The 25,726-nt window shown below is 52.5% G+C and overlaps 8 protein-coding genes across 8 annotated transcripts; 6 read left to right on the forward strand and 2 right to left on the reverse strand.

Annotated features, from left to right (window-relative positions):
* Window positions 1-88: 88 nt before the first annotated feature.
* BDZ99DRAFT_494355 (uncharacterized protein) lies at window positions 89-1,649 on the reverse strand. The gene has a single exon (XM_033723306.1). The coding sequence runs from the start codon at window positions 1,326-1,328 to the stop codon at window positions 465-467; it is 864 nt and encodes a 287-aa protein (XP_033583513.1). The 5' UTR covers window positions 1,329-1,649; the 3' UTR covers window positions 89-464.
* Window positions 1,650-1,967: 318 nt separating this feature from the next.
* BDZ99DRAFT_433906 (S-adenosyl-L-methionine-dependent methyltransferase) lies at window positions 1,968-4,131 on the forward strand (the record flags this gene model as incomplete). Its single annotated transcript, XM_033717415.1, has 2 exons — window positions 1,968-2,168; window positions 2,249-4,131. The coding sequence occupies 2 exons, from the start codon at window positions 1,968-1,970 to the stop codon at window positions 3,785-3,787; spliced, it is 1,740 nt and encodes a 579-aa protein (XP_033583514.1). The 3' UTR covers window positions 3,788-4,131.
* A 405-nt stretch (window positions 4,132-4,536) lies between these two features.
* On the forward strand, window positions 4,537-5,141 carry BDZ99DRAFT_376601 (uncharacterized protein; the record flags this gene model as incomplete). Its single annotated transcript, XM_033715033.1, has 2 exons — window positions 4,537-4,629; window positions 4,689-5,141. The coding sequence occupies 2 exons, from the start codon at window positions 4,537-4,539 to the stop codon at window positions 5,139-5,141; spliced, it is 546 nt and encodes a 181-aa protein (XP_033583515.1).
* Window positions 5,142-7,682: 2,541 nt separating this feature from the next.
* Window positions 7,683-9,269, forward strand: BDZ99DRAFT_433910 (uncharacterized protein). The gene is made up of 4 exons (XM_033717416.1): window positions 7,683-8,002; window positions 8,052-8,101; window positions 8,161-8,325; window positions 8,377-9,269. The coding sequence occupies exons 1-4, from the start codon at window positions 7,934-7,936 to the stop codon at window positions 9,059-9,061; spliced, it is 969 nt and encodes a 322-aa protein (XP_033583516.1). The 5' UTR covers window positions 7,683-7,933; the 3' UTR covers window positions 9,062-9,269.
* Window positions 9,270-9,297: 28 nt separating this feature from the next.
* Window positions 9,298-14,394, reverse strand: BDZ99DRAFT_407474 (transcription elongation factor spt6). Its single transcript, XM_033716480.1, has 5 exons — window positions 14,064-14,394; window positions 13,818-13,991; window positions 11,260-13,764; window positions 10,027-11,212; window positions 9,298-9,964 (listed from the first exon to the last, which is right to left on the reverse strand). Exons 1-5 carry the CDS (start codon window positions 14,226-14,228, stop codon window positions 9,675-9,677), a joined length of 4,320 nt encoding a protein of 1,439 aa, XP_033583517.1. The 5' UTR covers window positions 14,229-14,394; the 3' UTR covers window positions 9,298-9,674.
* Window positions 14,395-15,330: 936 nt separating this feature from the next.
* On the forward strand, window positions 15,331-16,881 carry BDZ99DRAFT_543154 (dual specificity mitogen-activated protein kinase; the record flags this gene model as incomplete). Its single annotated transcript, XM_033726775.1, has 4 exons — window positions 15,331-15,618; window positions 15,677-15,834; window positions 15,891-16,423; window positions 16,463-16,881. The coding sequence occupies 4 exons, from the start codon at window positions 15,331-15,333 to the stop codon at window positions 16,831-16,833; spliced, it is 1,350 nt and encodes a 449-aa protein (XP_033583518.1). The 3' UTR covers window positions 16,834-16,881.
* Window positions 16,882-18,235: 1,354 nt separating this feature from the next.
* On the forward strand, window positions 18,236-20,041 carry BDZ99DRAFT_376277 (alpha-amylase; the record flags this gene model as incomplete). The annotated part of the gene is made up of 6 exons (XM_033715017.1): window positions 18,236-18,354; window positions 18,406-18,529; window positions 18,581-18,739; window positions 18,834-19,095; window positions 19,151-19,313; window positions 19,369-20,041. The coding sequence occupies 6 exons, from the start codon at window positions 18,236-18,238 to the stop codon at window positions 20,039-20,041; spliced, it is 1,500 nt and encodes a 499-aa protein (XP_033583519.1).
* Window positions 20,042-20,463: 422 nt separating this feature from the next.
* BDZ99DRAFT_543159 (uncharacterized protein) lies at window positions 20,464-22,156 on the forward strand (the record flags this gene model as incomplete). Its single annotated transcript, XM_033726776.1, has 1 exon — window positions 20,464-22,156. One exon carries the CDS (start codon window positions 20,464-20,466, stop codon window positions 21,889-21,891), a length of 1,428 nt encoding a protein of 475 aa, XP_033583520.1. The 3' UTR covers window positions 21,892-22,156.
* Window positions 22,157-25,726: the final 3,570 nt, after the last annotated feature.

Below are 25,726 nucleotides of genomic sequence, written 5' to 3' on the forward strand. Positions count from 1 at the left end.
CTTCCTTGAAGAGATCTTTCGTCTTTCATCGCCAAAACACTTTTCAACAGGATCATTAAGTCAAGTTTTTGAAATATCCCTACGATCTGCCATACACACTGTACCGTTCTAACGTTTGGGATTGTTTAAAATCCAGCGAAGGACTTCTAATACTAACTGACCATGTGTAACCTAGAAAACCCGACTCTGACATTCCAAAGAATACAGTGCCTTGCTATAGATATCCGTACACTTTCCTGCAAGCATCTGGGGGCCTCTAACGTACTAATAGAAATCGGGGGCAGCGCCAAACTTCTTTCTTACTGGGAATGCTCAAAACAATATGAAGCTCCTCTTGTAGCGGTAAACGAGTGTACGGGTTCCTTTTACAAGGAAATGTACTTATACAAAGTCTAAAGAAGACCCCAAAATCCTCCATTTCTTGTATATCCATGAAGTCACGTCCAATCTCAGACCAGCTTCTTTTAGAACCATGTTTCTACTCTCTGGGGCCTTCTTCCAGCGCAACCTCCTTCACTTCGCTTTCTTCCATGGCAGCTACCGGACATCCTTCCTTCAGCCCTTCGGCTTCCACGGCAGCTTTTTGTAGGCGCCATAGTCCATGCTTTTCCTATCTCTGACAATGCTTTGATTCTCAAATCGTCCCCGTCGTTACGCTGCTGGTGCGGTTCTATCCAAGCCACCCGACCAGAGATCAAATTTTCCACCTGATCCTGAATCTCTTCCTGTTTGGCTATCTCGGCTTCCATCACTAGTATGTTCCGCTCAGTTTTAGGCGTATCCGTCATCGGGTCAGTCTCAGCGGTCCCGGAATCCCTCTTGACGTGTCTCCCCTTTCCTGTTACCGTATACTCTTTCGCAGCAGGTGGTTTGGTTGCCGACTGTGATTCTTTCTCTAACCGGACCGTTATCTCCTCTGTCCGACTTCTTTTCTCGTCATCAAGCTTGGAGTAAGCCGACTTCCAACGCACGCGAGGCGAATCTGGGTCCTTCTTATTCGACTTCTTAGCCTTAGAGGTCTGTACTTGTTCGTGTGGTTCAATGTCTTTGGCAGCCTTCCATAATGGCTCTGATTCTAGCGCCTGACCTGCCATCGCCTTGTTCTGAGCCTTCCCATCCGCAAACTTATCGACAAGATCTATCTCTGTCTGCGTTTGTTCATCTTCCAAATCATGAAGCAGCTCTTTCTCGAACTGCTGGCTCTCCTTTCGACGTGCCTCCTTCTTCTCTTTCTGTTTTTCACGGATGCGCGTGGCTCCGACTACCACAACGGTGGCGAGGAGTGAAGCTATGCTTTGTGTGGGAGATGTCGGTATATGTCGACACATTATGTGAGAGACACAAGGTCAAGTACGGAAGGTGATTATGATTCATTGATTGCATGGAGCGGACTTGGTGGCGTCAGAGCGCGATGAGACCCTTATAAGAACCTCTTTAAAACCGAGGCTATTTCTCTAGTGACTCGACGGATCCGGATACTCGGGACTCTGGGGTCTAAGTCTCTCATGCTCGATAACAGGATAATGAACGTAGTGCTGAATCGGCAACCGACGGGATGGTTCAGGGAACGACATAGGAGCTCTAGAACAGCCGAAAAATTATGTTTCGGATGTAATGTAGATAAGGGAATAAAACATGAGAGTTCAGACCTTCAAGCATCGGACATCGGTGATCGGATGATAGATTTATGACTAGGTAGCTCGATTGTAGAAGTCCGTGGAGCAAGCTGATCAGCGCTCGGTAATGCTTGTCCCTCCAACATGGACGGAATTTCAATCTAGAACACCGCAGGATCTTCCATACCATGGTACTAGGATGTAATAAACTTGCCCTGCATCTTCCTCTGAGTCTCAATTGGCAAGATCGCGGTAACTAGCTGCAGGCTAGTTTTATTCGTTGAGCGATCTAAAAATGGTCCGTGCAGATTATTTTGTAGCTTCGACCCCAAGCTCTCACACCTTGCGAAAATGTCACTCTACTACGAGGCCGCGTCGATCTTGACCAACGCAGACAGCACAGGAGGATCCTTGAAGTCGAGGATCTTCAACAAGAAAGATCTCAAAAGTAAGCCCGCTCAGGTATTTGCGCTGGTCACAGAGGCGTCAAAATGGTCCGGAGTTTTGAAGGATGTGGTTGAAAAGAGTGGGCTGCTGAAGGAGGAGAGAAAGGTACGCGAACAATCTGTGATTCGATTATTTGACTTTCTTATTTCTATGCGGAACAATCAATAGCTAATTGTTGTGACCAGCTTACTCCTGTCCTTGCCCTTCTCTTAACCCACGATCTTCTCCTCTCCAAAGGCGGAGTAGCAGCTCCTGCCAACCATGTCCTCAAGCTCGCGATCACTCGACACAAGGCTAGACTAAATGCGGAACTTGTAAAATTGAGGATAAAGCGCGGCTGCGGTAGCTTGGAACAATTGCGAGAACAAGTCAATTCGGGCGGAGATGAGACCACGACAGCCCCCAATGGCTCACCCGCGGAGTCAATCCAGCACCCACGATGGGTGCGGATAAACGCATTAAGGACCAGCCTCGACACCCAACTTTCAACTACCTTTGTGGGGTACAACAAAGCAGATGACCTTGCTCCCGTTCTCTCCGCGTCCGGCTCGTCGAAGCTCCTATATCTCGATCCTCACATACCGAATCTAATCGCGCTACCACCAAGAGCTGACTTCGCGAAATCACCAGCTTACCTTGCAGGTCAGATCATCTTCCAAGACAAGGCATCGTGTTTCCCGGCCTACCTCCTCGATGTCCAGCCCGAGGATGAAGACATCATAGATGCGTGCGCGGCGCCTGGCAATAAGACAACCCACCTGAGCGCCATCTTGTCCGAGCGAGTAGACTCTGGTATGCCTAAGGGACGGGCACCGAAAATCTTTGCCTATGAGAAAGACAAGAGACGCTCAATAATATTGGACAAGATGGTCAAAATAGCTGGAGCGGACAAGAACGTCCGCGTTAAGGTCGCCAAAGATTTTCTTGCTACGAAGCCAGATTCGTTAGAGATGGAACATGTCCGCGCCCTTCTCCTTGACCCAAGCTGCTCAGGCAGTGGGATCGTCGGGCGAGATGACAGTGTTAAGGTATATCTGCCAGATCCCAAATCCGCAGAAGCGACGAATACATTGAGCCGCAAGAGCAAGAAGCGCAAACGCCCGAAAGCGGGTGTCGAGACACCCGAAACGCCGGCAACACCCCTCGAAGTCGAAGAATCTGCTCCGGAGATTGCAGCGCAAGACGGTACCGAACTCAAAGACCGCCTCAAGGCGCTTTCGACTTTTCAATTACACCTTCTTACCCACGCCATGCGCTTTCCCAATGCCCGGAAAATCACTTACTCGACTTGCTCGATACATTTCGAAGAGAACGAGGGTGTCGTTTTCGGTGCCCTCACGTCACCAATTGCAAAGGAGCGTGGATGGAAGATCTTGCTTAGAGATGAACAGGTAGATGGAATGAGGAAGTGGGAGAAGAGAGGGATCTGGGAGGAAGATAAGTTTGATGGAGGCTTTTCAAAGGAGAAATGGAAAGCAGATGTGCTCGATGGTTGCATTCGGTGTGAAAAAGGAACTGAAGAAGGGACTATGGGCTTCTTTGCTGCGGCACTCGTGAGAGACTCAACATTTGAGGCTGCCGAACCCGCTTCGGAGGTGATTGAGGAGAATGGGGAGGAGGAAGAATGGTCAGGGTTCAGCGATGATGATACTGGCCCCTCTGAACTTGCTACTGTCCAAGCACCAGCTTCTACCAAGGTGAAGAAGCTAAAACATAAGAGGTAATACGCTTGACACAATTAAAGGCGCCGGTTGACAGCTATGGACTCAGTTGGTACCAACTTACTGAGCACTTATATGGAAGCACCCTGAGACAATTATCCGAATACTCGCTACCTCGAATGCTAAGTGCAAATTCTGAAGTTCCTGCTACTGGTCTTATATCAACCTATCCACGATCCGTTCTCCATCTTTTGTCGGTGGTCTTATTTCCAGCCCAAAATCCTTGTCCTTTGACATAGACCAAATCTGCACCTCCAGTCAAAGACCTGCAATAGAATCAGACGGCTGCCTATGGACGCCACTTTAACGTATTTCGAACTCAAGACCTTTTCGCTAAGACTTACTCTATAGAATACCACATGTATAGAGAACACCTGCACTGGAATAAGTCGCAGTCACGTGATGCAACACCACATCCACTTCAGGTCAACCCAACGCTCCAATCTCGCACAGCCATCACGATTAAGTCAACAGCTGATCATTCCCAAATACAGTAGCGGATCACAGAATAGGCAGCAAGAACGCAGGGATCTACAGTAGATTCCACCGCCATCCATCATGACGTAAATTTGATGTCAAAAACAGAGCAGCTCAACAAAGGTTTAAAAGACTCGCCTCACCACAGTCTCGAATTCAAAATCCCAACCCTCAATCTCCAAAGCTCCTTCTAGCCAGTTCTCAATTCGCCAAAACTCTAATCATAAAAAAAACTTCCTTTCCCTCCACAAACATCCACACGCAACGCACCAACCATGTCCGCCTCCAAAAATCCCGACTCCATCACCGCCGCAACCGGCGAATTCCACTCGCGCGTCCCCCCCGCGGAGCCCTTGCAGCAAGGAGGCGTGAGTGCCGCCACCACCGCTCCCCTCCTGCCCCACGAGATATTAACGCCCTTCACCAGCACAAGCCCGGCGTCCTCGCCTCTGACCGCGACGCTGTCCCGGAATTCCACGCGCGCACCCTCCCCGCCGGCGACGCCCCCGCAGACGCAACCTACCAGCCCGACCCGGAGCTAAACAACCAGCGCCTGTACCAGGACGCCAGCTCGACGCTCACCGGCGCCGATTCGGCGGACGTGCATCAGGGGTTGGGGCATCCCGGTAGCGGGATGACGAGCCAGGAGGCGCACCATGCGGGGACGAAGGGGGGGAGGAGTGGGTTGGCGGGGGTGGGGGCGAGTGTGGGGAATAAGGGGGAGGTGGTTAGTGGGAGGGACCCGGAGTTTGCGGAGCAGAGGGCGTTGGATGAGGATGTGCCGAGTGGGCAGAGGGGGAATGTGGGAGGGCCCGCGGCAGAGGAGAGGTTCCCGGAGGGCTCGGACACGGTGGCTGCTGAGGCGCCGAGGGGGAGGTAGGGGGGATGAGAGGGCCACCGAAGAGTAGGGATATAGGGGTGTGAGTATGCTAGAACTCACGATGAATTATGATGATAGCTACCTGATTTGATCATGTGTGTTATAGGAATTGCTCACAACACAGTGAAGCTTCATGATTTGGCAGGAAAGCGGAAGCAGACTTATGGTGAAGCACTAGACATGAGTTGTTGTTATAATATGCTGTAAATAGACAGCGTCCCTGCGGCTTGCCTTTGCGCCTTGTGAGTTGTCCCTCCGCGCGCTGGTCGCTATTGTATCTTCTGGTACAAAAGCATAATCGCTGTACTGTTGTTTTACTTTTCTAGCACCAACACCCTCTTCATCAAAGCTCGAATACTATACTTTACCCGGAAAATCAGCTAGATATTATTATCCTCAGCACCTTTCAACTCCCGGCATCTGAATCACAGCTACTCCCTCACGCCTCTTCCGCTCCAAGGGCTACTTTCCCACAGTTCGAATCCCGGAAAATGGTCGCTCATGATCTTCCTGCATCGGAGGTGCTGGAAAACCAAGTCGGCTGGGTGTGCTGCGCCTGTGGCGCTCACTTGTTCCTCCAGAGAGGCATGAGTGCATGCCCTAGCTGTGGCCATAGGTGGTGCTTGTCATGCCAAGCTTGGCAGCGGTAAGCAAGTCGTTCAGTGCAAATGATACATCGACGGGCCCCCAAAACCGGATGCCTTTAAGCTCTGTCGATTTGACGCTGGGGCTGAAGTAGAGAGATTAGTAATGTGTAGGTAGCAGTATAAATTCTCAGACTGTAGATGCTTTGCCTGCAATGTGTCCTCTTGATTGGTATACGCTGCATACTCAATCCTATTGCGGCCCAGGAGGGTAGTAGCCTATGATTGAAACTTTCGAACCGAGGAAGCTAAAGGATAGGATGGCCATGTATGGATTGCTGACCAGCGTCCCATGTCTGTAGCCGAGATGTGTCCTCGTGCGCGGTGTAGCACCGCCTCGAAAGGGTGGTATCGGAGAGTTGGCGTGGTGGTGGCGGCGCTGCTAAGATGTACCTGAGGCGGAGCAAGTCTGATACGGAATCCTTCGTTTATCCCACAGAATAGTAGACGGTAGAGAAGAATGTAGAAATGAAGCTTTGGACAGAGGAGTTCTGCGAGTATGTTTGGTACGAGGATAGAAGCTTGAGAACGCCTGACCGGATTCTCGATGTTGTATGAATGATGTGCAATGTGAATGCGAGGTTGTGAACGTAGTGGTTTCGCGATGTTTCACACCAGCTCGACCCTCTAGCCTGAGAGCGGTTAGGTAGTTTGAAGGCAGAAGCTTATCGAGGTAGTGCTGCAGTGATGTAGCTAGTCTGGACCGCTCGACTCATGGCATCCTGCATCCTGCATGCGGTCAGTGCTGGCTGTAGTGGATGCTGCGGTGTTCTGCTGAGCATCATGCTCTTCTGTTGATTGCAAGACTGGTCCCGCAAGTCTAGAGGCCTGATTACCCGTTACTGATAGAGATATGAAGCGTACGCGGCGCTGATGCGTTGGCGAACTCTACAATATGAACGAGGTAGGAGATCGACTACGTGGTGTGCGAGGCATACTTGCTAGCGTACTAGCATTCTCTAGCAAGCTACGAAGAAGGAGCCCAGACCGACAGTTACTCCGAGAAGCCTTAGCTTGAAGGAAGGATTTAGATATACGACTTCTTTTACGCCAAAACTGCTATGGTATGTATTGAAATGCGAGATGGATGTAAATGCCTAGTGGCTTGCGAAATGACTCGTAGTCTTAGGGACGCCCGCAAGCAGTGAGATGGACTCGGCAGTGTGATGGGATATGGGACAGCGATTTGAGGTCGGCGGGACGTCATGAGATAGTATCCATGGAACTGGCTCATCTGTACCGGAGATTATGAAATGCTGTACACACGTGGTGCCCCCTGAATTGGCTTCGGAAGCCGATGCTCTGGTTAACGTAGTTGGAGAAATGCTGTGTTCAACACCACAGGACATGGGCGAAGCAGCTCTGAGGAGGGGCAGGCTTGGCTGTGGGGCTTGGAGTTGCTGTTCACGGTGGGCGAGACGGCGCTGTTAGGGCAGAACCAGCCACACCAGCTGCAAGAGGCGGCGGGTATCGTGCTATTTTTGGCCCATCTCAACTGCCACCCCGCATACCTTCAGCAGAGATGGCCAGGAACAGCACTTGCACGTCGCAATGAAGGCCACGAACAGTGACAAGACAGAGACCAGAGAGAGCCCCAAAGTCGCCCCTCAGCAGCGTAATCTCACGGTCCACAGTGCACCTCGGCCAGGCATTCAGGCGGCCATTAGACCCCGAAGGCGCTCAGCCCCGGCAGCTCTGTCGCCAGCCTCGTACTCAAGCGCGGTGCCTGCAAATCCTCCCGGCTAGCCTCGTCTGCCTGCGCAAATGCGCTCTATCAATGAAACCAACACCTTCCCCGCCCAAGCCGGAACCCTTCTTCCTCCAAATATCCAGCATCCCCAAAAGCACCACTCGTTTGTCGCCGAATCGCTGCGAAAAGGGCCCTGTCGCACTGCATCAGCGCTGCACCGCACCCTGGGAGAGACACCGCAACAGACCCGCCCTCTCGGAACAGTCGTTAGGCTGACTTTGCATCTTGAGCTGAGCCTCACCGTGTCGCCGCCTATGAACCTCCTCCATCAACTCTACCGACTTCGCTCGTTACCGCTATAACCCGCTCTTGCTGCATGCACGCTCTGTGACCTCTCGGCGGGCGCGACTGATCCCAAGATCCCCCACTGCGCCAACGACTCCCCCGCAACGGTACCAATGCGCGCGAACAACCAGAACTACCGCAACTTGGACGACTTGACTCCGCCTGACCGGGAACTGGTGCCTGTGAGTGTGCCTCTGCTGGCTGCTAGAATCGCAATGCTGACCCACGCAGTGGTATTGGCGCCTTATAGCTTTCGCTGCGTCATGGATGATACTCGGAGGGTACGTACACGTCCAAAGCACTCCCGAAAGTCCCTTCGCGCCTTGCTGACATTTCCCAGATACCTCATACTTCCTGCCCTCTACGATAAAAACCCCGAGCTGCGCTTCAGCAAGACCGTCATCAGTGTTCTCGTCGTCGTTCTCCTCACCGCAGGCTACTCCTTCACCGCACTACTATGCTTCGCCTGCCGCAATGAGATGTTCCAGGCCGAGGCAATATTCCTGTAAGCGCAGTCCTGGAAGTATTGCCAGTTCTGTGCTAATCTCCACCCCAGACCCTCCCTCGCATCCTCAGCCCTCGGCCTCCTCACCATCCTATACAACTTCGTCTCCAGCACGCGCTACACATGGAACACCGCCGCCATCATAGCCACGGTGCTATCCAGCATTTCCGCCGTCATCTACGGCCTCCTCCTGATCTGGACCCACCGGCGCATATTAAAAATACGAGAGTCCAGCTCCTCCCGCTCGCAAAACATGTGGTCGGACCCCTCCTTCTACTCCAACTTCGTCCAGAACATGTACCCGTCGGCACGGGCGACGCCCGCCGACCGCCCGCCGCTCTCCGAAGACGACCTCGTCAACCAGCAAATGGCCATGCTGCTCATGAAATCCGACTCGGGCCCGTCGCCCGACGCGTCCCAGTCCACCTTCCGCATCGACCTGCCCGAGGACCGAGAAGAGCGCGAGCGCCTCGCCAACAGCTCCGAGCTGCTCGCCACGCCCACAATCTCCCACCACAGCAACCGCGGCCGCTCCCTCAGCGTCAACAACTCCCCGAACCCCGCCTACGACCGCAGCGCGTGGGAGCGCCGCATGGAGGACGGCCGCGGCCGCAGCGACATCCGGCCGACGCCCAGCCAAGTATCGGGCGGGCACTCGCGCGCCGTGAGTCGGGAAGAGCGCCGGCGGGAGATCGAGCTAGGGTCGTATCCGGGCCAGCGAAGCAACGGAAGCTGAAGCTGAAGCTGCATTGTAACGAAAGATCTCTATGTGACTTTGAGCTCGGCGCTGGCAGGATTCTTGGGGGAGCGGGGAGGTGTTGCTGCTTTTTGGGGATTTACTAATGATGGGCGAAAACCTGGGCATTTGGCGCGTTTTGGCGTACGAAATGATGGTTTATAGAATTCTTGGAAATATGAATGATATCTAGGATGGAGAATATTGGGGGGGGGGGGGGGGCGCTGGAAAAGACTGTCTGAGGTTGCTTGCATGTAGTTGCACTATTTAGTATATATCTTTGTGATATGGCATATTGCAGCTTCGATCCTCGTGAATCTACGCAGGGGTGACAGCAGCATGACGAACGCGTAAGCTAGGCACATTGACATGAGAAACGACGTATCAAAGACTGATATAACCGTATTGACCAAAAAAAAACTATATGTAGCTGAATCTGCCTATCTCAGACCCAACTCCAGCACGCACCCATTTTAGTGAACCGCCCCTAGCCAGTCCATTTGACGCTCCAAGAAATGCAAAGAGGAGAGGGACAGTATCAACTTTGGATTTCCAGAAAATGCTTGACAAGAAGGAAAAGATATGGAATGCTACCCATCATCGCACGCGCTGCTTATCGCCTCACAGCTCCACCGCCGCCGCCAACGGGGGGCCGCCCCCCACCACCGGCCTGCATCGTCTGCATCTGCATTTTGAAGCCGTTCTTCAGGGACTTCATGTCCGGGTACTGCGACCCCTGGAGCTCGAAGCCGCGCGGGACGACCTTGACGGGCCAGGCACCCAGCGCCGCTGCTTGGCCGGCTTTGTAGCAGAGGAAGAAGTAGCCGGGGTACTTTGGGTTGATGCAGAAGGCGTACATGGAGCGCTTCGGGTTGGCTTCCGTGTAGGTGCACAGCCATTGTTCTATATTAGACATATTAGCATTAATCATTCAATCAGGGTGAGTAAAGTGTAGGTAGGCTTACCAGTCGCCGCCTTGCTACCCTTCTGGTAGCGCTCGTCCTTCATCATCTCCGTGACCTTCTTCGCCATCGCTTCCACGTGCCCGACAATCAGCTCGTCTAAATCGCTGTATGTCATGCGGCCGACCCTGAGCGTCTTGCCTAGTGAGTACTCGTTCTCCTTGTCTAGCTCGAGGACATCGAGATGTTGGTAGACGTTGTCTGCGACTTTCCACGTGACAGCTAGATGATCAAGTCCCTTGGAGGAGGGTCGAATCACAAGCTCGCCCGGCTCTTTGCCACCCAGGTATTCTTCAGCCTGCGCGGTGTTGAAAGCAAAGAAAAGGGGATGGTTGACAACACGGTGGGCACGTCCGGTGACCGTCTCCTTTTCTTTCTCGGCAGCCTTCTTGTCGTCAGCCTCTTGCCGATCATCCCATTCGCCAGGTAGCCGGTCAATCTCCTTGCGGAAAGGTCGTCGGAGGAGGTCTTCCCGGAACGTGAGCTGCGCAGTGAGAGCCTTTCGGTTGATGAACAGAATCTTGGCCGGAACCGTTTGATGGATCTGGTAATAGTGGCGAGGTTCGATGCCTGCACCACCAACGCCTTCTGGGTACTCCGACTCTGAGACGCCACCATCAATTCCACAATCAAGCTTGACTTCGATATGGTCCGGGAAGGTTCGTTTGATGGACACAGGTACTATCATACCCTCAGTAAGAGACTCGCGTGTTTCGCCAGTGAGCATCGTAAAGACTTCGTCGGTTGACATGATCGAGAACGCGCGTCGAATCTCTTCGTATGCAACCATAAGCTCAGCACGAATGGTCTCTAGCGTTGCGCGCTTGCGAATTTCCAGATTCTTTTCAATCTGCTCAGCGTACGCTTCCAGAATGAGGTCCTGGACTCGTTCATTGGCGTCTTCTCGAATCATCTTGCGAATAACACCGCTGGGACCGTATTCGTCGCATTCGCCCTTGACGTCTTCTTCGTCCATCTCCATGGCGTCAGCAGCCATCTTCCGGCCCAGATCGTAATCTTCGGGGTGAACTCTGGTATTGTCTAGGTAGTCAGATTCGGCTTCTTGGCCGTCATAACGAATATACAGAAAGCTGGCGCAGTTCTGGAAAACTTTAGCACCCATGGCTGGGCGAAGTTCTCGGTCGGTCGCATAGCCACATAGTTCACCGCGAGAGTATACCTCGCCACCCTGAATGTTGTTAACTACAGTTCAAAAGTAGTAGGCTTTGTACTTACATTCATATTAATGACCTTGAGGACATCGTCGGCCTTCCGCGGACCCAGACCACAGATGTACGGCAGAAGGTTGGCGAGGTAGGGATCGCTCACAGCTTCGTTGATCTCTACGCCGACAAGGTTTACCATATCCACCATGGCCGAGTCCAAGCGAGCAAGGAGCTTGTCTTGCGGTAAGAGATTTTGGTTGGGAACAAACGGTATCGACACGATGTCTTTTTGAAGGGCCGCATACTCTTGTAGGGGGCTCTGGAGATACCTTGCAAGAGCAATGCAATACCTTGTGAGAGGCGGGTAGGTGGGGAATTCCTTAGCAGCACGTGCGCTGTTGTAGTAGAGCCTCGCTACCTCGTCGTTAATCATGAATACTTCGAGAAGATCAGACTTTTCTTCATCCTCGTCGTTCGGGTCAGTATATTCCGGGCCTCGCAAGTCGTACGTCTCGATGATAGCCTCCAGGTCCTTGACGAGGCGTTTCGTTTCCGTTGAGAATCCACTCACGCCAATAACGTCAGGCTTCCGACGCCGTACGATCTCACAAAAGTTGGCGACGTCTTTGCCATCCGCGATATATCTCTCGGGATTGCCCATTCGAAGATCTGCAAACTTGCCCTGCTCTTGAACTCGACCGTCGGGCTCTAGATATGCCCAGCAGATAGCGTCACCCCTGGCGGCGCGGCCGTTCGACAGCGTAAGGACTCTGGGGACAGTACCGAGATCCGTACCCTTTGGCTTGTAAGGCGCCTGATCTAGCTTTTCATAATACTTGTCGCGAGCAGTTTTGCACAGCTCATTTTCGCACTCTGATCTGAGAGTTTCTTTCACACCTCGAGACATGGCCTTCTCCAATTTCGCAAGGGCACTGTCCAAGACTTCACGTCTGAGGACGTTCCAAGCATCGGCAACCTCGCTGTAATTGTCAGACTGGATGTACTGATAGAGGTTCCTCTTGAACTTGTCGTAATCCATCATTCGGACCTTGACTTCTATCAGTCCTTCCTCTTCTGCTTTGAGCATTTTCAAGTACATCTCGGGCTGTCGACTAAGGGAGTGAAAGTCCTGACGACGGAGGTATTTGAATTCGTAGTAGGGATGGTCTTCTCCGATTTTACGAAGTCCCTTTTCTGTTCGAATGCAATCAACCATACCGCTTTCGTAGAAGCTTTGGCGCAAGTACCTCCGCATGCGAGGACTTGCGACTAACTCCTCAACGTACATGGCCTTGGCTGCGCGCAGGACCTGTGCACCGGTGTTGTATTCGGGCGGGTCGATGAGCGAATCGGCCATGTCATCAGGTGTGTCGGCAGGATCCTCAGTGTAGTGGTGTCGGCGCGAGGCCATTATATTCTGCGCAAAGTCATCCGCGCTAATACCGAAGGCGCGGACCATGGCATACGCCTTGCTTGCACGAACTTTTTCAAAGATGTTACGGGAAGCTTGCGCACGCTTTTGCGTTCCGTTGCGATCCGACTCCAACAGGCTGATGTCCTTCATCTCTGCAGAGTATTGAAAATGAAGATAGTCCTGTATTTCTTGGATCTCTTCAATTGTCTGAACTTTGCCGACCATCTCTTCGAAAACGGGGTCCGTGATGTTTGATATAGATTTGAGGTTGTCGTAGGATCGCTGCAGAGCATCTCGCTTCTCTGCCAGGGCTCGATATTTCATGTCTAGCTCGAAGATTTCCCAAAGATCATTCTGAACCAACAGCCTCTCCGGTCCAGCATCCGGTGGAGGCGCATCCGCGTCGTCTTCATCCGCGTCGTAATCGCCTCCGGCATGGATAAGGTAGTCTTTCCGATGCGTAAAGATGAAAGGAACTTCGTAGTCTTCGATAGTGAGAAACTCCAGGACCTTGTGTACAGCTCGCTCGAAGGGTTCGGCGAAATACCGAGCCAACCGCTTCTTGGGCAATATCAGGGTTGTGATCCAATGCGCTTCGTCTTTCAGTCGTGCCTTCATTTCATCTGGCGTGAGCTCGAGAGGTTTGAAAGGCTTTCGTGCCAGTTGCAGTCGTTCTGGGACGTCAATCCCCCGAATAACCATGTCATCGTCTGTGATCAACCTCTCCACCAACTGGGCAGGTTCGAAGACGTCTTTGAGCTCAAGCTCCCGACCTTCTCCTTGTTCTTTATCATCGGCTTCCATCTGAAGATCAAGCGCCCAGTCGTATTCGGTTCCATCCCCAAAGGCAGCCCGGAAGTCTTCCTCTGCGGCCTCATCCAGCCCGGCTGCTTGCAATCCGGAGAGTCCAGTAAGCCCAGACATCCCGGGTCTAGCCACCTCTCGGTCCTCCTCAAGTTCGCGTTGTATATCATCTTCGAATTCGTCTTCATCGATGAAGTCAGCAAACTCATCGACAAGACCTCCTCGCGGCTCTCGGTGTCGGTCAATAGCATCATCCCCCTGGCCTTCCTCGTCGTCGGAAAATATTTCGTCAATACCGCGGGCTTCCTGGGTCGGTCGGTCGTCCTTGTGTCCGCGCTTCAGACGCTTGTACTTTGACTGGAAAGGAATCAGCGGCCATGCCAGCGCAGTAATACACATCCTGTCCTCACCTTTGACGGTTGTCGGGCCTCGTATTGTGGGTTCGCTTCGCCGATGAGGTCCAAATCTTCATCATCCAAGATATCAACCTCCTCCCGTTCTCGTCGGCGCTTCTTCTTCAGGCGACGGCGCTCCGTCTGCTCGTCCTCGTCCTCGTCTTCATCAACAATGAAGCCTTCGCGGATCTACGTAAAGCATCAGAAGTTAGCAAGTGCGCCATTTCTAGGCAGGATCAGCCTGTCTGGAATGGAACTTACACGTCTGGCGGCCTCCTCATCATCGTCGTCTTCCTCTTCTTCGCTAGAATCATCTACGGCGCCGTTTGCGCCATTCGACTTCTTCCGCGCATCTCCAGCCTCCTCATCAAAATCCTCATCATCTTCGCTGCCTAGCTCGGCAATCTGGTCAAGAAATTCGGCCATGGCGGAGAACTAGTGATGGAGACAAAGAAAAGTTCAAGGAGGTTCTCGAGTCGAGGACGGCGACGGGTCGGTTGGGAAGAGCCGAGGGGGGAGGAGGATGAAGGGCGCACTGTGAACTGTATGGCGAGGGTGTAGCAGGCGGCGAGGCGAATGAATTCGAGGAGAGGATGGTCACGTCTAGTCGCGTCGACGGCAGTTCAAAGCGCTGGAGGTGTCGATGGATGCCAAGCGATTCGGGCCGATCAATCATCCGATACCAGTGAGTCAAAGCTGTCTACCGAGGAATCCGGAAGCAAAACCTGTGTAATCTTTATGTCTTCACCTTGCGATTCACCACCGCGCTTAGCTTCATGGCATGGGTTCTGGACTCGTTGTACAGTGCCTGCGTGGCTCTCAGCCGCGTCACGATGCTCGGTCGCTGCACAACGGCCTCTGGATCGCGGCCGGCGTGCGGGAGCTTTTTATAGCCCCAGCGCTATGCTAGAACAAGCGTGAAGCAGCAGGGCAGAGTCTCTGGAATACCCAGTCATGCGAAGTGAAACACAGGTCCTGACGGCTGCAGCGGCAGGTACAATACGAAGCACGCGTATTCAGGGCACAATACAATAGCACACAATAGCTTCAACCACAATACAAACTTCGTGCTCAATAGCTATTGTGCTGCTCGCGCCTCTTAGCACCCTTTACTCCTTTCCTCCCCGCCAACACCCCGCCAACTCTCTTGTCTCCCGACTCCGTGCATCACGCCTCTACACAGCTCTTCGAGCACAGCAGCACTCCACGACTATTGACCACCACCTCATCGGGCAGCAACCCTGCCACCGTGCTGCAGAGCCAACATCAAGGCTGTCCCGAAAGCGTTAAACTCAATATTCGCGGCGACCCTGTCTTTGAGATCGCCATCCTGATTGGCGAAGCACTTCATCCTATCCTGGGCGGCAAAGACGAAACACACGACGCCGCTGTCTGATCCCCTTCTCTTTGACCATCGCGCAGGTTTCACGTCGACGCTCGAACCATTTGAGAGACTGCGTGTACCTCCACTACCTCCTCTCGACCTTCTACTGCCATCATACCAGTGCGGCAATCTGCGACCGACAGAATGGCCGAATCATCATTCAAGACGAAGACAATGAAGAGGAAGAATGTCAAGGGACTTGCCCTCAGTGCGCCTCAGCCAAAGGCCCAGGCTCCCTCGGCTGGCGACTCACAGATTCCCGGTGCGCTTGGAAACGACGATGATCGAACGGATACACTAGAGATTGGAGTCGAGTTTCGGTTGGACCTGAAGGCAGAGGACCTCATAGTTCTGAAAGAGCTAGGGTCAGGAAACGGGGGAACGGTCAGCAAAGTCCAGCATGCTGCCACCAAGGTGATCATGGCAAAGAAGGTGAGTGCCACTTGGCTTGGGGTTGTCCAACAGAGGGACCGACGCTGACTGGGAATAGATCATCCACGTCGAAGCAAAGAACGAGGTGCGGAAGCGGATAGTAAGAGAGCTGAGAATCATGCACGACTGCAACTCGGATTACATCGTCGCCTTCTACGGCGCGTTCCAGAACGACACAGGCGACGTCATCATGTGTATGGAGTATATGGATGTTGGGTACGTTCCCCTGGCCTTGGACAACTTCCACAGAACTTGGTCTGACCGTGTCGCAGCTCCCTAGATTGGGTTTCCAAGACATTCGGGCCAGTGCGAGTCGACGTTTTAGGAAAGATTGCTGAAGCCGTACTCGGGGGCCTCTCCTACCTATACGCTGCACACCGCATCATGCACCGCGATCTGAAGCCGTCCAACATCCTCGTCAACTCTCGCGGTAGCATCAAGCTTTGCGATTTCGGTGTATCGAGCGAGTTGGAAGGCTCGATTGCAGAGACCTTTGTTGGGACTGGCACATACATGGCCCCTGAGCGGATACAAGGATCACGATACACGGTCAAGTCAGACGTCTGGAGTGTTGGATTGTCGTTGATGGAGCTAGCCATTGGCAAGTTTCCCTTTGGCAACAGCGACAATGACGACGAGCCTGGTGGTCCTCAAGGTATCTTGGACTTGCTGCAGCAGATTGTCCTCGAACCTGCACCTAAGCTCCCCAAGAGCGATGCATTCCCATCAATCTTGGAGGACATGATTGCGAAGTGTATGTTGAAGGAACCCGAACAGCGCCCAACGCCCAAGGAGCTCTATGTAAGTTAAGTCCTCCGTCGTGTCTTGCGACGATGCTAAACAGTACAGGAATCTGATCCGTTTCTGCTTGCCGCGAAACGTACGCCAGTGGACCTAGAGGCTTGGGCAGTCAGCATGATGACCCACCAGAATCGCAAATCCCACCTTCCTCCGGCATTGTCTCCTGCGACCAAGGAACTTCTACGGGATAGGTCGCCTCCGTCGTCTGCGAATTCTACCGCAAGGACACCCACCTCAAGCGAGTCGGTTCCATCCGACACCAACGGCGTAGGACCAGCTCCAACTCGGCCCTCGTACCCAGTCAGGACCTCCAGTGCAACTAGCCAGAACACAATGGCTCTTCCACTCCGCCCAGCACCACCTCCAGGAGGACCGCTACCGCAAGCTCCTCGCAGGTGGGACCGGGAGGTCTGAGAGTCATCATAAAATCAGGGAGGAAGTTTCGCTCGGCGAACAAGCAGCACTGTGAATACCAGAGGACGTTTCTAGCCAGACGAACCGATGCCACTTTTCACGAAATTACCCGACATTTTATCCGTGTTGGTGGCTTAGCTTGCTTTTGTTGTAAATGCAATCGGAGTTGAGTTCGAGAGCGACGGAGCACACAATTTTTTTTCCCTAGCGGTTCTCGAGAGGTTTCTTGGCCAGCACCCGGTTGGCGTGTGTTGCTTGATTTGCTTCCTTGCTGTCGAGGCCTGGCGCCTGGATGCATATATCATGACACACTTGCATTTCACATGGGACAGAGGGCGATAGCTGTAGTAGGATTGGCGAGCGATTGGAAGATTGGAATATTGCGGTATTTATTCGGGAGGATATAGACCTGGTCTAGGTCTCATGGCATCACAATTGATTGGAGTTTTCCCAGACCTTAGCACTCGTGTCGGAGGTCATATTGAAGAGTTCACGTGCTAGCTCATGCTCGATTTCGAAGAAAGATCGAACTATACTGTCCGCTAGCACAATCCTTTGGTAGTTTCGGCATAGCACACATCTGGGCAGTCCAGAATACCAGTGTTCACATCATTTTAACACTTTAATATAAAAACTAGCTCTCATGTACCCCGCAAACTTGGCCATAGAGCCCTCATGGTCCGGCACTTCCTTATGCAAGACTGCTCGAAGCCGAGCACTGCTCTCTCCCCAATTTCTCCGAACGCACCCCGCGCTCACAACCCGGACGCATCCAACATCGTCGCCGTCGATCCCATGCGCGAAAGGTTCTTCGTCATGCAAGAAACCATGATTCAAACAAGGCACGTGGACAACCCAGAGTTTATTCGATTTCCACGAAGACTCTCGCTGCCGGCACCCCCTGACTACTCTCATGCTTCTCTGGACCTCATGTCGTGAACACTGTCGGTCCCCGCTCGAACAAGGGCAACGATGCCAGCTGAGGAGAAGCGTGCCATGGAGATATGGTTCAAGGCCTGAGACGCTACCCACCTTCCAAGCGTGGATCCTCTCCGTCGTCTCGTGGCTCTGAGACAGCCGGTACGTGTCGTTGATCCCTTCTGCATCTCGCAGGCAGCCCTGCCCATGACGGCCCGAAATTTGATAGGACCCTTCAGCCATCTCAATGGCCTGCAAAAAACAGCGGGGTTGACCTTCGATAGATGAATGCCGTGGTGGTGCGTGTGATAGGTCGGCGCTAACGCCCTAAACTTATAAGAGAAATTGAGGGAGACGACGGTCGGACAGCAGGTGTATGAGAGGCAAATTGTTTCAAAGGGGTTCTGGTACAAACATCTGGCCTCTCGGCCAAGTTTTCATTCACGTCATCGTCTTCTTGTTTCTGCCTTTTTCCAACTCAAATATGAAACAAAAGATCCTTGCTGCAGCGGCAGTGGCCGTGGCTCTCGCGAGTGTTGCAGTAGATGCGGCCACTCCCGCGCAGTGGCGCTCCAAGGCTATTTACCAGGTTCTTACAGATCGGTAAGAAAAATATCCGATCAAGAACTCTACGTATCATCCTGACTGTTCCAGATTTGCTCGGACGGATGGTAGCACTACAGCTACGTGTAACACCCCGGATCGTGTGTATTGTGGTGGTAGCTATCAGGGCATCATCAACCATTTGGATTATATCCAGAACATGGGATTCAGTGCTGTTCGTACTACTATGATTAGTCGACTATCCGCTTCCTAACCAAACACAAAGATCTGGATCTCACCCATCACCTATAATATCCCTGATACGACTGCATATGGGGATGCTTTCCATGGATACTGGCAACAGAACTTGTACGAGCTGAATTCAAACTTTGGCTCAGGTTCCGATCTAAAGAACGTCGCTACGGCCTTACATGATCGCGGAATGGTATGTATAGCCTTTTTCGGATATAGATCTTCTTTTATAAGATTTCATACGTTTCTCTCCTTACGCTTCAGTCATCTAATGATTATTTATACAGTACTTAATGGTCGACATTGTCGTCAATCACAACGGCTGGAAAGGAAATGAGAGCTCCGTCAACTACTCTAGCTTCTACCCGTTCAATCAAGAGTCATACTATCACTCATACTGTGCTATCACCGATTACAACAACCAAGACAACGTCGAAGATTGCTGGCTGGGTGACTCGAACGTTGAGCTAGTGGATTTGAAGACTGAGAACTCTACTGTGGCGAGCATGTATAACACGTGGATTACCCAATTAGTTTCGAACTACAGTAGTAAGTCAAACTTATTCATATTCAGAGGAGGACGTATAGCTAAACGAGCGTGCAGTCGATGGGCTACGTGTTGATACTGCTAAGCACGTGGACAAGAACTTCTTCCCCGAATTCAGCTCCGCAGCTGGAGTATTCATCACTGGAGAAGTATACGACGGTGATCCTTCTTACACCTGCCCTTACCAAAACTACATGGACAGCATACTCAACTATCCAACGTCAGTGATCCACTATCTTACTTAGTCTGCCATTATCTAAGCTAACATCGAGTAGCTACTATCCCCTTCTCTCCGCCTTCCAATCCACCTCAGGCAGCATCAGCGATCTCGTCAATCAACTCAATACCATGAAGTCCACCTGCAAAGACACCACCCTGCTCGGCAGCTTCTCTGAAAATCACGACCTCCCCCGCTTCGCCTCATACACGCAAGATATCTCCCTTGCTCAAAACATCATCGCCTACACCATCCTCTCCGACGGAATCCCAATCATCTACGCCGGCCAAGAACAGCACTACGACGGCGGCAATGACCCTAACAATCGCGAAGCAACCTGGCTGAGCGGCTACAACACCGACTCCACACTGTACAAGCACGTTGCGAACCTCAACCAGATTCGGAACCAAGCTATCTACAAGGATAGCACGTACCTGACGTATCAGAACTGGGTTATCTACTCTGATACTACTACTATCGCGATGCGGAAGGGGTATGATGACAAGCAGATCATCACTGTTTTGAGCAACAAGGGCGCGAGTGGAGCCAGCTACACCCAAGCTATAGGCAACACGGGGTGGAGTGCTGGGACTAGTGTGGTGGAGGTGCTGTCGTGTACGACGACGAGTGTGGATAGTAGTGGGAACTTGCAGGTTCCGATGGCAAGTGGGTTGCCGAGGGTTTATTATCCCACGGCGGAGCTTTCGGGGAGTGGTATCTGTGGGCAATGAGTTCTGGGGTTGTGGGAGGTAAGATGGCGCGTGTGATGGGTGCGAGGAGTTTATAAGGATGCTTGGGTTTGGATAATTTGATATCTCACGTTGAAAGCAGAATTCGATTCCAATTTCTAAAAATGATGGGCAATATTGGACACGAGCACAGTACTGGGTCATAAGTGTGGCCATACGGAACACTCACTGCTTGGGCGCCAGCTCTTGCTCGCTCGACACCACTGTATGGAGTGCCTTAGCTAGCATGTCTTCGGTCAGTCAATTAGTATCTTGCCAAGAAAAAAAAGTGAATAACAGGATGACTGAGACTTCGCTTTTGGAAGGCTCGGAAAGACAGAACAGGCAAACCACTAGACACGTATATTCATCTTCTACTTGACCACCGCCTTCCCCTCCATCCTCCTCGAAGCAGCCCATCCGCCATGGCATCTACAGGTTACGGGTATCTAGGACTCCCCCAGATATCAGAAGTCACACTCAGCCACGCCGGCTTAAAATACACCTACTCCCCCGGCAACGGCTTCCGCCGCTTCGGCCACACCTTCGACAGCGAGGCCGTGACCCACTACCAGCGATACCACTCTGTCCTGGTCTACAAGAACGCAACGAGGCGGCCTCGCAACTGGTGGCGCGCTCAGTGCGCCTTCCGCGGCGTGGCAGAAGATGGTGATGACGAGACGCTTTGGAAGTTGAAGGGGGCGGCGCCGAATGTCATGGCTCCAGAACTCGTGCGGCTGCAGGCGGAGGCGAAAGTGATGTGGGATGCTGAGCGAGAGGCGGAGGCTAGACGGCGGAAGGAATGGGAGCAAAAGGAGAAGGATAGAAAGGTCAAGGAGAAGGATAGAAAGGTCGCGGAGAAGGTAGCGGTTTTGAAGGCGGATCTTGATAGCATAGGGGCTTCCCCGGAAGCGGTGGTTTATAAGAAGGGCTGGGGTGGCAAGGATGGCGGTATGTTGGAAGCTGCGGAGTCAATGGGACTGTTTCACAAGGTCATCGAGTGGATCAACTGGGAGGGGGACCGAGAATGGATTATCGTGGGGACGGGTGTCATTGCCATGGAGGACAAGTTGGAGGCTCTCGAGAAGGAAAAGCAAGATCGCCGCGATGCCGAAGAGAAGGCCAGGGACGAAGAAGAGCAGGCTGAAGAGATGGAGAGGAAAGAAGAGCACGAGAGAGACATGAAGAGACATGCTGCCACCGCCAAAGCGTCTGCAAAGAATGGCAAATGGGATGTTACTAGCACCTGGCGAATCTTCCAAGATGAAAACCAGGACAAGAGGGGTGGGAGCTCTCTCTTCCGACTGTCTCGCATCCCTGAGACTATGTCCCTCATCATATACCGCGCCGCCGACAAGGGAAGCACTCAGCTATATGGGGAATTCGATTTCGGCGACATAGCAGGATGGATGCGATTCGAAGCCCAGGACAAAGCTACGTATATAGCACAGACCGGTCAGAAGCGGAAGCATCTAGGTGAAGACGATGATGGCCGACTTGCATACGGTGCTCGCGGCAACTACAACAAGCCTAGTCAAGGCGACTTCAGCCTCTCGGCCACAGACCTCCCATCGCCCAAGAACCCTTCGATGCGGTATCGCTGGCGTGGACGGGAAGTCGGAGAAGAGGGCGTGATCCAATCCACTGCCGATCAGCAACAATTCTGGGTATCGTTCAGCGGACAAGGCGGTGCTAAGATATCGGGCACTTTTGCGTCTAGTTACTTCACCGGCAGTTTCAATGGCTTCAAAGTCGCCATGGGGGGACTCTCATCTCCCGGCGACATCGAGACCCATTGGCGCGATCTGGATGAAGCGGCGTATGAACGAGAGTGGACTGGCAGATGGGGCTAGACAGTCGGATGATATTTCTTCAAGAGTATGGAGCGAAGTACAGAGACAGTCCTCTGATGTTTTTCAAGTTGAAGGGTAGCGGCGGTGAGACTGATGACAGCTATTGGACTGAGTTAACGAGAATTGGTAGGGTTTGAGAGAATGAAGGTGTACCCATCAGGGCGTGGAGAAAATGTGACAGGCCCTTGCTGGGCACAGGATATCGTGGATGATGATGCGTTGCTCGGGTGGATATGTTGAAGATGGCGAATGACAAGTAAACAAGAAAACAAGGAAACAAAGACAAAGTTCTAGAAATAGCCCTTTGAGCACGATTGAAAGAGTAACATCATTTTCTGTACTCTATTCAAAAAGTAGAAAATACTGTGACCATGTTGACGACATCTTACATACGAAGCTATGATTGAGTCGCGGCAAAAGTGAGTACTACATTTCGATGGATCATGCGCTGCCTTTGAACACCTCCCCATCCACGTGCTCAACTCTCAAGCATCAAATCATGACAGGACTTGAAGGCCTCGAGGAGGTACCATGGTTCGAAAACAGCAATGTCAAAGGCTATATACTCTAATCTAGACGCAGGAAACTAGGGCGGGGTGGAAGGAGAAGAAATGCACCATGTCTGAGATCAGATACTTCATACGTTCGGTTTGACAGTGTTTATATGACCGGAAGGGCCCTATGGAGGTACTGGAGTGCTGAAAGCTGAAATGTTGAATGCTACACGCTCCGATTTAGCCGTATGGATACGAGATGAGCTGGGACAGGTGTATTTGCAACGGATCGAAGATCAGATGGTTCAGACGTTCGATTTGACAACAGTGATACTGTCTTGGAGGGCAGAGGGTCGACAGAGCCACAATGTCAAATGCTACAAGGACTGAATTGGACCTAGGGAATTATGATAGGCTAGAATAGGAAGCTTTGCAAATAGTTAGAGATCTCATTCACTGTATCCTCGAAAAGAACACGATGACATCGTAGTGGAACACCTCAGGAGGGTGGAGAGTTTCAGAACTGCAATGTAAAAGGCTACACGTGCTTGATTGGACACGGAAGTGAATCAAGCTGGAGAGACAGGGGTTGCAGGGATCCAAGATTGTATCGACCATACAGTCCAATTCACTCCGTTGTTGTCGTGTTGGAGCCTTCAGAAAGGTGGAGAAAATATCCGAGGTCATGTGCCGACGCGATATGTCCCAGGCCTCCATCTCTGCGGCAAACAATAACGATAACATGGACCCCTCGGCCGGCACGAATGACTCGGAGGCGCTGACGATCCTACGAGATGACCTCTATTTGGTGAGTTTTCCAGTTGCTTTTGTCAGCTGTTTCATAATTCTCGTCCCCAGGCAGCATTTGTGCGGATTAATCAACGACGCCACATCTCCAGGATCCCTCCCAACTCTCCATCGCGCTCATGCAGCGAGCCGACGACAGTCACACCGTCGTTCCCTCCGGTCGCCGCACCCGCCCGTCAGACGCGTCTGGAGACTCGCAGAACGCGTTCAACAAGCCGTCGCCCTCCTCTGCCGGACGACCTGCTACGCGAGGCGTCATACCGCGTTTAAATGCCTCCAAAACCGCACCGCCTACGAACCTGCCCATGCTCAAACACTCGTTAGACGTCAGGATGAACCACTCCTTTGCCGCTTTCACCACCGACGTGCCCGGTGACACGCAGCCCGACTCCCAGATCTACAAGAACTACATCAGCGCACGGCGAAGCGCTACAGAGCAAGTCTCACACAATGTTGCATTTGATGAAGCGGAGCGTGAGACATCTCCAGATCCCATTGAGCCTACCGGCCACTGGAACGATGAGAGTCTTGACGACGACCCAACGTCCCCCACAAGCTACAACGACGACGATGCCCACGAGCTCAGTCCGGAGACCCAGCTCAGGGTGCAGCACACCTCCGCCGCATTTGCCTTTCCAGAGACGCCGGCTATGGCAGGGCGGAAGCGTAATAATCGCGGCGAGACTCTCAGCTCAGTGAACAGGACGCCTGGGACTACTATGACAGCTGCTTTCTTCGCCAATGGCCTTGCAAATGGGGGAGGCATGTCCTTAACGCAAGTCTTCAACGCCACTCAGGTGGCTACGTCCCCGTTGCCAGATGCTGCCCGCTCCGATCCTGTCTTCCAGCGCCCGTCGCCCAATTTTAACGCCGGGAGGTCAAGCCCGCCAGTCGCTATATCCTCCCCCACAAAGCTATATAGGAGTGACCCTTCGAGATCTACGACGGAACCGCGGGACACATACTTGTCAATGAAGGAGTCACAGGAGTTGAGAGAGCGCCAGCGACTGGCAGAGCTAGAGCTACAACAAATGAAGGCCAAGGAGCAGGAAGAGGAGGACTGGATGGATAGCCCAGTAGGACGCAGTCAAGTACGGCAGTCATACGTGGCTCGTTCAATCTCGAGGAAGGAAGCCTGGACTGGTGCGAAGGGAAAGCCATTGGTCATTTCCAGCGATGCTGCGTATATGACTCCAATTCAGTCATATAAAAGGGGTGGAAAAGTTGTTAAAGTTACGGAGCAAATTTCAGAGGAGGACGAATCCGATACCGGCTCGAACGACGAGCTCTCCAAGTCTCAACCACCCCCACATACATCCGGCAAGCTGGCTGACAGAAGGGAAGCGGTTGTGTTGCAGGTTCCTATGACATCTTCACGCCCTGACAAGGCATCTTCTGGCAATCGTACTAGGAGTAGTCCTCCCGATAGCCCGATCCCGCTAGGTCGAAGCAAGCTGAGCCAGGCAGTATCCGCATCGCAGTCTCAACGCAATTCGAACTCTCAACAAAGGGTTCCAGGCGGTACGCAGACGGTGGCAATTGCGGATTCGCAGCCAGATATCGCACAGCCAGAGAGCTACCTGCGGCCACCTCTTCTGGCCGACCCTTCATCTCTTGGGTCGAATCTCAGGATTTCTCAATCCCAATTCACCAATAAGTCGAGGCGTGCGACTCAATTGACCGGACTAGACATGTCTTCGATTCCTAGACTGCCTCGCGATTCCTCCCCGCTCGTGCACGAAGACGACGAACAGGTGCCCAGCAGCCCTCCGATTGTATATGAAGAAGGAGAACATGACGGAGGAGAACACCCGAGCATTGAAGACGATGAGCATGACAATCTGGTCACAAGTGATGATGACCTACAACTTGTCGGTGATAGGGAGGCCGAGATGGAAGACGAGATTGATGACACTGAAGAACGTGGCGATCCAGCTTTTCACCAGGTCCCTTCAGTAAAAGGCGCCGCGAGTCAAGACGAAATCGCTGTAGAACCATCACGCGAACGACTTCAGTCTACAATACCTGATTCGGACGCAGCAGGAGCTTCCGACTCTGTGTTTGAGCGTACCGAACCTGTCATTGAGGAAGAGCCGCTGAATCCGCCAGACCACGTCACAATCAAAGACGTGCACACTGAACACGAAATCGACAGCACTGGGGCATACCAAACAGCGCACTCACGGAATACAGCCTCACCCCAAAAGAAGATTTCGACACAAGATTCCAAGATTAGCAGCCCTAGTCCCCAAAAGACAAGATTTCGTACCCTAACGGAAATTGCGGCTCTTCCAGAGTCGCAGAAGTCGTCGATCGATATAGACTTTGACCTTGGTCTCGATGGTCTCGACGAATTTGCAAGTTTACTCAAACCGGTTGAGCCTGTGCAATCGCGGACGAAGAAGAGAAGGATCACATATGGCAATAAACGTCTAAGGTCTCCAGCTAAGAAGAGTGCGAAGTTTCTAGACGAAGCAACTCCTCCTGACGCGAACGAGCGAGAGAATGAGGAAGGGAGTGCTCCTCTAGATGCA

This window comes from Mytilinidion resinicola (assembly GCF_010093595.1).
Source record: "Mytilinidion resinicola strain CBS 304.34 unplaced genomic scaffold BDZ99scaffold_2, whole genome shotgun sequence".
In the NCBI taxonomy this organism is placed as follows: Eukaryota; Fungi; Ascomycota; class Dothideomycetes; order Mytilinidiales; family Mytilinidiaceae; genus Mytilinidion; species Mytilinidion resinicola.

Coding starts and splice junctions, on each gene's coding strand:
- BDZ99DRAFT_494355 (XM_033723306.1), bottom strand. CDS start 1,328: ATGTGTCGACATATACCGACATCTCCCACACAAAGCATAGCTTCACTC.
- BDZ99DRAFT_433910 (XM_033717416.1), top strand. CDS start 7,934: ATGCGCGCGAACAACCAGAACTACCGCAACTTGGACGACTTGACTCCG. Junction 8,003..8,051: donor CTGACCGGGAACTGGTGCCT/GTGAGTGTGCCT, acceptor TGACCCACGCAG/TGGTATTGGCGCCTTATAGC. Junction 8,326..8,376: donor CAGGCCGAGGCAATATTCCT/GTAAGCGCAGTC, acceptor TCTCCACCCCAG/ACCCTCCCTCGCATCCTCAG.
- BDZ99DRAFT_407474 (XM_033716480.1), bottom strand. CDS start 14,228: ATGGCCGAATTTCTTGACCAGATTGCCGAGCTAGGCAGCGAAGATGAT. Junction 13,992..14,063: donor ATGAGGAGGCCGCCAGACGT/GTAAGTTCCATT, acceptor TGCTTTACGTAG/ATCCGCGAAGGCTTCATTGT. Junction 13,765..13,817: donor AGGCCCGACAACCGTCAAAG/GTGAGGACAGGA, acceptor ATTCCTTTCCAG/TCAAAGTACAAGCGTCTGAA.